Source organism: Phallusia mammillata, chromosome 4 (genome assembly GCF_965637545.1).
Source record: "Phallusia mammillata chromosome 4, kaPhaMamm4.hap1.1, whole genome shotgun sequence".
Classification (NCBI taxonomy): Eukaryota; Metazoa; Chordata; class Ascidiacea; order Phlebobranchia; family Ascidiidae; genus Phallusia; species Phallusia mammillata.
Genome location: NC_137255.1, coordinates 4,132,066 through 4,142,217, shown reverse-complemented (window position 1 = coordinate 4,142,217; position 10,152 = coordinate 4,132,066). Strand labels below are relative to the sequence as shown.

Sequence of the window (10,152 nt, the reverse complement as noted above, 5' to 3'; positions counted from 1 at the left end):
ATACCGCTGCGATTGCAAGGCGAAGTTTTCCTTTTTCGCATGTTGTCTCATTTCTTCCATTGGCATGTAGTGTATCCGGCTTTAAAACAATAGTTTCACTGACGAGAACGCGCCAGACGCTCAGTTGCAGATAAGAAAAGTGTCAAGTGTAAAGATCATTGTATTAACGCACATTGTGCAGAAGACAGAAAAAGTAGCCAGCCTGTTTGTAACCGGTATATAGGCTGCTACAGGGCGTCTGTTCGACGATTGTTATGTTATGGATTTTCCTGGCAGCGGTGCTTAAAAAATTAAAGAATAGTAAAAAAAAAATAAAGCCTATTGTGTGTAAAGTTTATTTAACGTAAAGTAGCCCTTGTACACACTGTGTATGTAATTCAAGGTAATTGCAATTTTTAACGTCTTGCAAGGGTAAATTAATAGTTACGAAGTACTCAGTCAAAAAACGAAGCTATTAGGTCATTGTGCAATCGCTTCAGATTTGAATTAACAAGAAATAGATGTTTTTTCTGTGAAGACAGTTCGAGAATCTAGCTGGGGTATAATAAAATTGTGTAATTTTTGAAGAGTATGCTACTATGTGTAGGTGTTTATTCTTCAAAGATATTTTAATTCATTTTTTTTTCAGAGTGTTATCAATTCTATCCGTTAAGCGTCTTTTGAGCTGAAATTGATTTGTTTTTATTATCTTTTTACCTGTTGAAAGCCACAACACGGCGAATATCTTTACCACCATGGCCAAGTAAGTTACGGTAACGGGTATTGTGTTGTTATGTTTTGTAGCAATATTAGCTTTCACGTTTCGAAAAGGCGGCCCACAGGCTGCGTCTATCCCGACACTAAGTCTTTCAGTTCGCCAACATATTTCGAAAATATAAAAATTGATAAACAGAAAACCAACTTTCTTGGAAATAGTTTATTGTAAATCGAATATCTTTGCGAGAAGCATGTAGAATTGGATAATAACAAGATTTTTCATTTTCTTTAGTAAGTAATAAGTTAAAAAAAAAAAACTTTACATTCTCAGACAAAGTTCTGTTATTTAGCTTATTAACGTTAACGCTTGACAGATGTGTGTTTATTTGTAGGTAGACTAAGTCGAAAACTATTTTGCTAAATATTTCGTCTAAAACAACTTTGTGGCATAAAAAAACGCCCTGCGGAGCTACAACTGCTAAACAGAATGTTGACAGATACACATAACCCAAAGTTTAATGTTTAAACTTGTTCTTTATTCTTCATAGCAACGCCAGAATCGAGCTGACAAAGTCACGTGACGAGTGGCCTGCAATTCGCGAATGTTTCGTCAATTCTTTCCGCCACTACCCGCTATACAAATACATGGTGCCCGACCCATTAAAGAGGGACGCCTTTCTACGCGCCTACCTCGACGCTAATTATGACGTCACAGTCGGAAGTGGGCAGGGAATTTTGTTGGCGATTCGGAAGGGCAATGAAGATACATGTGATGGGTCCACGTTAATAGGCGGTGTTGTGTTTGTACCGCCATCTAGCGACGGATGTGGATGGGCGATCGGGAGTGACGAGCCTTACTGGAGAGCTTACGATAAACATGGTCTAGGCAGGATTTCACCAGAAGGCTTGGAACGTGTAAAAAGGTAATTACAGGTCAATTACAGGTTACAGGTTTCATAAACCCTAGACACAAGTCTTGTAATGAACAAATGAAAAAGACACAAACATATTGACAGTATTATAAAAAAACATTTTTAACGACTGAAAATTTTGGTTAATTTGCCAATCTTTTGCTTTTAAAGAAATATTTTCATACAAAAAAATATTTTCTACAGGTATGAGGCTTGGGAAAACAAACACGTCACTCAAAAACTGTCATGTACGCGCATACCCATGTGGAACGGTTTGTTCTGCGCCATTGCACCCGAACATTCGTCCAAGGGTTTTGGCAGCATGGTATACAAAGGCGCCATTAAAATTATGGCAAAGCATTGGCGGGAGACACAACGTAAAGCTCAACGAGTCACCAGCAAAAGTGAAGACACTTCGACAGAAAATCCAATGCAAAACGACGAACGCTTTATGAGCCGTTTCGGGACTAAAATTTTGCACGGCTTTTCTCTACTGAACCACAGGCGTTTGCCAACCGGTATCGCATTGGCTCAGAAAAAAGAGCGACCCCGTAGCGCTCCAATTGATAACAAATGCAATTCCGCTGTTCCGTTAGTGGGCGCTATTAACCACAGCGACCGAGCTGCAAATTTTCACGCAGCAAACGGTTTCCACCAGATGTCTCGAATCCCGTATTACGACGAAGTTGATCACGTGACGCCGTTTTATGTGCACGTGCTTGTACTGGATCCGTTTAAGACTGGACGTTTGGACGAATTGAACAATGCATTAAAAACTGACATCAACCGAAACTTGAAACTTTATCACACACCTTCGACCGTTTCGTGTTCGCTTAAAACTTCATAAATTTATGAATGTTTGTGATGTTAGTTATTAAAGCATTTTCTTTTGATCCTTTTTTGTTTTTATTTTTCCCCCTTTTTTGTAATGTGCCGCATTTTTGACTGAATTTTGTGCTCTCACAGTTTTTGATCGTGTTTTAAATACAAAATAAATAAAAAAAACACTTAGTATTTGTTCCTATAATCAGCTCCATATAGGCCTATACCAAGGTAGTTGTCTTTAGAAACAGTTAATGTGAATTAAATTACTATGTGATGTGAAATGGCTCAAAAATATTACTGTTTAAGTTGTTAGTTTAGGGAAGGCAAAGTTTTCAATATATTTAGTTTTCGGAGTGATCTGCGCTAACTTGTCAAAAATTTAAAATTACTCAAAAAGTACGACAAACAAATTTGCAGCGTCTGTTTAGGCCAATCTTTTATTTGCGATTCATAAATTTTTATTTATAAAGGCGCTGCACCTTATTTTAAGGGCGCTGCACACCTGGCGAGGTTGGCTATGCTTTGCGTTGGCAGTTGTTTGAGACGTTTGGTGGAACGAAGTTCTTCATACCGGCAGTGCGGTTTGCGTTAACGGTGCCATAAAACCTTTTATTGTCAAGAAAACTGGGTTGTGCCATAGAGCACTTAATACTAGAGAGGTAACTGGTTGCTCACTCAAGCGTGAAATCAGTCAAAACTTTTCTTGTTTAGCCAAAAATATATATTTTTTAAAACAATAAGGTAATAAATACCTTTATTCTTTGGCATAAAGTTCTAGTTTTGCAAAAAAATAAACAAGTAAAGAATTACGGCACCTTTTTGTTCGATCAACCTCTGCAGATTGGTCACGCTTGGATGAAGCGTTGCCACGTGACCATTCTAAGTTGTTTTTGCTGGCAATTGCATAGGACGTTTTAAGCTTTTCTCAAAGTTTGTTCTAATAAATAAAAAGCGAACACCCCGCTACTTATTTTATTGGATACAAAACACACCTTAAGATAAGTACAGAAGAAGTAACATGCCTAGAGAAGGAAATTGACCTGATTGTCATCGAAATAGACCAAGAGACCAGGGCTACCAGTGCAGTATGTCCAGGTTATCCTATTGCTACCACAACTGATGTATCACCTCAAGACGTGGACAAAATTTATCTATGGCTGCAAAAATGGCAAAAAATGTAATGATAGATGTGCCAGACGTTTGTACTGTGTACTGATGTCAGCAGACTATATATCTAATCAACTACAGATAAATTTTTACTTAATCCCAAACCAGAATTGATGTACAAAAAATATGAACCTGTTTGCCAAAATGCAGGTGAAGTCTTTGGAATGCAACAATTTGTCCACCATTTTTACTGTGACCAATTCGCAACACATATGTGCATGGGGGACCCATTCGTTTTGTGTCAAGAAAACGAGAAAATGGTTTGTGCCAGGTTGTCCACCTGGAAATTTTGTCATACTTCTTTGCCAAAATGCTATTCAGGATACATTTCTACTTGCACCATGGAGTTTGGACAATCAAGTTTCATAAATTTTTCAATTCAATAAAAAAGGTCACTGGAAAAGTCAACATGAAGATATTTTTGTCTGAAACTTATTGGACACCTTCAGGGGCGGATCTAGAAAAAATTTAAGGGGGGTGTCCAACAATTATTTGGGAAATTCCCAAGTACAATACTGACGTTACACAATATGATTTGGGTATTCCCCTTTCTAAAAAAACGTCATAAGTTTGACGTCACTCACGCACCAAAAAAGCTGCGGTCGCAAGGGGGCTCCTCTAAAATACGCAATCTAAGCAAGCTACGCAATCTATACGCAATCTACTTATAAAACGTATGCAACTTTTAAAAATGTTGACGGTTAGGGCTTTTAGGGTCAACGTACGCTAAAAATCGCTGTTTCGCAAGCAAAATAAGTAAGTTATATTGTCCAGTCCGCTCTAGAGACGAGTTGAAACGAAAGAAACACCCAGAGCTGTCGCATTTACTTTTTGTTTAAGATACGTGACGTAACATTTCTCGAGAAATTTTTATTTATTTCTCGAGAATCGAGACTCGATTTTTTCGAGAATTTCTCGAGAAGGAACTCTCTTAACCGTCAACATCTTAGTTAGTTTTTTTAGTAGATTGCGTAGTTTAGAGTAGCCCGTCGCAAGGTATCATTTTGTAAATACGCAGTGCTCAATGCATAACAGAAATTCGGGGTTGGGAAAAACTGTTTTACTATCATAGACGCACAAAGCTTGTGATGTTGCGTTGTTTATAACGACGCATTAAGCGGCAGTGTGCTTTGTCCTGAATTGAAAAGGAACCCGAAAGTACAAGACCTCAACCTAACGCGCAACTTTGGCATGTCGCAAATCGAACGGCATCTGTTGTTTGAAATCGTTAAAATTTCCATTTACGGCTTTACTATCTAGCTTACTCAACAAAACTGTGGTTGCAAGATAAACGCGACGGTAGGGTAATCAAAATACAAGACGTGCTTTAAAAATAACCTTTAAAGAAGTAGTTCTCAAACTGTGCGTCGAGACGCCCTGGTGCGTCGTTTCAACTTTTCCAGAGGCGGCGCAACAAAATAGTTTGAGAACCACTGCTTAAAGGAGAGAACGTCTTTTTGAAACGATGGTTAACCTTTTAGTTTTAGGTTGCGCACCGTTAACGAATGCAATTAAGTTGGTTACTATGCAAGGCATAAAAAATGCCAAGCATTGGCAAGTTGCCAAAAACGTGTACCTTAACAACATGGTTCGATTTACATCGAATATTTGTGACAACAACTGCGTGTTTAGTAGGTCATAAACAATATAACATCAAAGGTTTAAACCAGTTAAGGCAGATTAAACATTGTTTAAATGCGAAAACAGTTGAATACATTAAATTTAGTGCAGTCAGCACTTTTGACTTTAGCGTCCTTGGCGGATAATCACTTTTGTATTGTCAGCGCAAAAAACTCTTTATTTTAACCCTTGTTACGTCACAATAGACTAATAAATAAGCCAATACCAAACGATGAAGGCGCATAGCTTTGAGACAACGACTCCATGTAATTACGCAACGGTAAACGTAAAGTTTGGCCTATATCTACGCCCAACTTTTTCAAAATGGGAGTAGTGCAAATTGCACCAATTTTCTGAGGGGGGTGTCCAAACACCAAACACCCCCGTCTAGATCCGCCCATGGACACCTTTATAAAACTGTCTTAAAAAGAAGAAGAAAAACTTGTGCTCAAATAGTGTATATTTTTGGTGGCAATGAATACAAGCAAAATAACAAGTACTGCATATCAAAAGCGAAATGATTTGTTTTCTATCTTCTTGTTCAGTTTGAATTCCCTTCTTTGAAAACCTTTACTACATACATTTTGTTCAAGTGTCATCAATCAACTTGAAATATAATAGGTTTGTTCTGGTGCACTCTACAAAAAAAACTATGTTTATTATGTAAATAACTTTGGTTGGAACTCCATATTTTTGTTCATTCCATTAGCTTTGAAGCTTAACTGTAAATGTCATAACATTAGTACCTGCAAACAAATGTCAGTTGTTTGAAGATATTAGTACAGTAATGTTATACTAGGCTTGCGTTTGTAGTTTGCTTGGGTTTAATAGGATTCTAAAAGACCATACAGTTTTAGCATGTCATAGAGAAAATGTGTCTCCTTTTTGAGTCTTGGAAGTAAATACAGTGTGGATGTTACACCGCCACCTGTCTCCAGTTATGCCATCACAGTTTAAATCACAAGAAGCTCATATAAAAAAATTCATTAGGGAAACTTTTGTATGGCAATTTTAGAAAAGTACTAAAATTCAGTGAAATAAAAAAAAGATGGAACCGTCTTGCTACTAATTTCTATATCCAGCGTCTTTATAATTGTGGTAGGTGTTTGGATCATATTTGCTGAGAAACTTACTTACAGCTACACATGGTTCAGTTGGCATATAAAACAAAAGAAAAAACCACAACATACCTCTTCAAGGGTTACAGAAGTAGAAACGGTTTCTGTGAAAACATCAGCCTTGACATAATTGGGACAAATTTCGGACCAGAATTTACCAATTGCAAAACTTTGTCTTGGAAAATACAATAATTAGGTCACTACCAAGTGATTTTTATGTACATCTATATTGAAAGAAGCGGAACTCACGCTTCAGTATGTTACAATTTTAGTGGCTACCCTGTATGCCGGCAATGTCTTGTCACCAGCTTTAGCCTTCATGATCATTTTTTTCCAGCTCGTAGTGTTATAATACACATAAACGACATAAATCACCCTGACAAGTTAGTTTTACGACAAATCAAGGACATAAGTGCCCTTTCAAGATCACTACTAACAACTTTTCGCTTTAAAACTGCAGTGTGCATTGCTGGAAATCGGCGATCTTACCCGGGTCATCCAAGCGTGACCGATCTGCCGATATTTAGGAGTGTCGCCTCTAGTATTAGTGCTCTATGGTTGTGCTTAACATATTGAGTGTTTCTCCTTCGTTAAATCGTTATACGAAAATCCATTTAGTTTGTTTTAAGACAAACAGATTGCTGTTTTTTAAAATAATTTCTGTGGTAAAACCAATCTTTCGCGCTTGGGGATTTCCCATCAGCTGACAATAAGTAATATTACTTCCGTCAATACAAGCTTGAACCCTTTTAAGGTTTGCGCAGGGCCGGATTAACACCTTTAGATGCCATAAGCACTAAAAAAATTTGGTGCCCCTTACATCATTTTTAATTCGAACTATAAACGAAAAAAGCATGAAACAAATTTATTCATCGAGATTTCGACATTAACAAAATATACAGCAAAGGTAATAGTATTTATTTCTGTGTGCTCAGATTTTAAACACAGTTAAACAATTTTTTCCTGCTTTTCATCGTTGCAAACTCTTTGATTAAATCCTCATAACTAACCATACGTAAGACATCTGCTTCTATACATAATAGAGATAGAGCATCCAACCTGCCTTGTTGCATAGCTGTTCTGAAGGGATTTTTAATATACTTCAACCGTGAAAATGAACGCTCAGCTGAGCAATTTGTGACCATTAATGTTAAAAATATACGAAAGGCAATGTCTACATTTGGAAAGCCACACTCAATATTATTTAATACAATTATTTGATAAAGTTCAGCATGACTGAATCTTGTTTTAACATTTTCTGTTGCACTAAACTTATGGCGCACATATAGATGAAACTGTTGCAGTTCAGCTGAGAAATTACCGTTAAAGTCCTTAGGGTAATCATCAACCAGCTTTTGACAGCACTGAGAATACCTTTCAGTGTTCTTAGATGAAGTGCCATCACATGGGACTTCGGTTAGAAAAGAAAATCTCTCTGCTATTTGTTTGTATATCTCTCCTCTTCTTCTCATCTCACTTACAAGTTTGTCAATAATTATATAAAATGTAGTGTTGCGAAATTTATCTCTGGCATCCATATGCACTTGTGGTGTATCTCCGTCATTGGGCATGGTCTTTCTGATACGCTTGCGAGTTGTAGCTACCTTGTAATCAACATCTGGTAACATTTTCTTTGCATATTTTTCGTATTTTTCAAATTCATCGCGTGAAGTGCACAATTGGTCAGCTAATGATACATACAGATCTGCACATGTTTTTAAGTTCGCATCCTCATTTTGTAGAACTTTGCTTACTCTGTGAAAATTCTGCAAAATCTCATTCCAAAAATTCAACATAAAAACGAATTCTAGCTCTTGCATCTTATCTGCAATATTATTTGCTTCTCTTCTTGCGTCTCCCTTTTGTAACTGATCGTCGGCTATGTGTTCTGTAGCGGTTGCGACATAATTTGTGCAAACTTTGCAATATTTGTTTACCAAAATAGCTCGGTTTTGACCCGCTAGCTCAAAGGCTGCGAGGAAGTTGAAATGTATAGCATCCAAATCCCACTGTATTGACAAATCGTGTTCGGACTTTGTAATATTTCCTGTCGCAGTTAATTAGGATGCAGAGGCGACTTTGTGATCTGGTGTTTATGAGCTTTAACCGTATGGTTTTGTCTCGTGCTGTGATTGGACGCTGCTTTGTGTGGGAATTGTGCAAGAGCCAATCGCAAGAGCACATGTGTACGATTTAACGCCTTTTTCCGGGTATATATAAAACCGCACTCGTTCATTTCGATCTCTTTCCTCTTGTCTCTCTCTCTGTCGCATTATCCTACAATAAACAAACGAACCGAAGTGCAAGACACGTGTGTGGAGTTTCCAGGACTCCGGTCCTGACAAGCCCAGGAGCTTGGGAGGTTAAGGACGGTGGTATACCTTCTTTAATTTGTAGTGACGCGGTTGTAACCTTGAGACTCATCAGCGAACATTTATAGTGACTCGGTTTTATAGCTTGTACCGAGACAACTAATTGAACACTACAAAAATTTGGTGCCCCGAGTGAGGATCACGCAAGTGAAATCCCAGCTGAGAGAGGAGGAGGTGTACACATTTTCACCATTCAGACAATAATCTTTGAACCCGAGGAAAGTGTGGAACCCGAGGACATTGCAGTAACCGAGGAGATTGCAGAAACTGAGGAGACTGCTAGGATTAAGGAGATCTAATTTCAGCTGCCCCACGAAAGGTGAGCAGAATTTGAAGTTATATTCTTGGCTGTTGTTTAATTACTGCTTGCATGTATCTTGCTGAATGTGTATGATCAATAACGGTCAAACTGTCTAAAACAATTCGCCAAGCAACTTGTGGGAATCCTCCCAGTTTACCAGATAAGATTAAATCCGCTGTAAGTCAAGGTACGCGCAGTAAAACGAAATCTAAAGATAAAGAAAAGCCTAATCAACGTACCGTTGCAATACAGACTCCGTCAGTTGCAACCATGACTACGCCAAGTACTAGTGGGCCCTCAAACCAAACGACGCAAAGCGATAATGCAGTTGAAAATCGCAGTGATAATGACAAATTACGCATCTCGTTGATGAAAATTCCGCCGATTTGGCCTAACCAACATGACATAAAAGAATATTTTGCGTTTTTGGACAAATTTTATGAATCCAACCAAATCAGAGATGAAGCAACTAAATTTCAATTGTTTGTTTCTAACCTAACCCCAACGCAATCAGCCAATTACAGAAATGCTTTAACTGAAGCAACCGCTTCATTAACAGAACCCTACAGTACGCTCAAACGAGAAATAATTGATTCAGTACATGGGGGGTCGAAATTAAATTGGTTAAAGCATTTAAAATCAATTTCGTTCATGTCACCTGACGAGAGACCTTCTGCTCTAATGCAACGTTTAATTGCCGCATGCAAATACAATCCCCAAAATGACGCAGTTACGCGTGATTTGTTGGAAGAACATTTCACATCGCTAATGCCAACAGATGTCCAAAATATCATTAAGGCTCAAAATTTTGAAACCCTAAAAGATTTGGGAAAATTTTCAGACAAATATTTTGACCCTGATAAAGTAAACTCACCCAGGGATTCGAACAATGAACAAATTGCAATGCTAACTGCTAAAATGGATGAAGTTTTAACTTCTGTATCTCAACACAAACAGAGCCAGTCACAAATGTATGCCCAACCTCAGGCTGCGCAATTTCAACCCCAAATGAAGCGAAATAACTACTTCAAAAATTACAATCACCAATCGCGCAATTTTTACAATAATTCACAAAACGGCAATTTCCCGAGAGGTTTTGCCGATGGCCCGCGGCAATTTAGGCCTCGAGCGCCCGCCAATTT

The 10,152-nt window shown here is 38.0% G+C and overlaps 2 protein-coding genes and 1 long non-coding RNA gene across 3 annotated transcripts; 1 reads left to right on the top strand and 2 right to left on the bottom strand.

The window, feature by feature from the left end:
* The first annotated feature begins 628 nt into the window (after positions 1 to 628).
* LOC145223330 (uncharacterized) lies at positions 629 to 2,619 on the top strand. The gene is made up of 3 exons (XM_080089753.1): positions 629 to 742; positions 1,245 to 1,619; positions 1,812 to 2,619. The coding sequence occupies exons 1-3, from the start codon at positions 735 to 737 to the stop codon at positions 2,452 to 2,454; spliced, it is 1,026 nt and encodes a 341-aa protein (XP_079945879.1). The 5' UTR covers positions 629 to 734; the 3' UTR covers positions 2,455 to 2,619.
* Positions 2,620 to 5,661: 3,042 nt separating this feature from the next.
* Positions 5,662 to 6,692, bottom strand: LOC145223348 (uncharacterized). The gene is made up of 2 exons (XR_013859464.1): positions 6,410 to 6,692; positions 5,662 to 5,857 (listed from the first exon to the last, which is right to left on the bottom strand). It is a non-coding gene; the product is annotated as an uncharacterized LOC145223348 (long non-coding RNA).
* Positions 6,693 to 7,275: 583 nt separating this feature from the next.
* On the bottom strand, positions 7,276 to 8,157 carry LOC145222519 (uncharacterized). Its single transcript, XM_080088652.1, has one exon. The coding sequence runs from the start codon at positions 8,155 to 8,157 to the stop codon at positions 7,276 to 7,278; it is 882 nt and encodes a 293-aa protein (XP_079944778.1).
* Between the last annotated feature and the right edge of the window lie 1,995 nt (positions 8,158 to 10,152).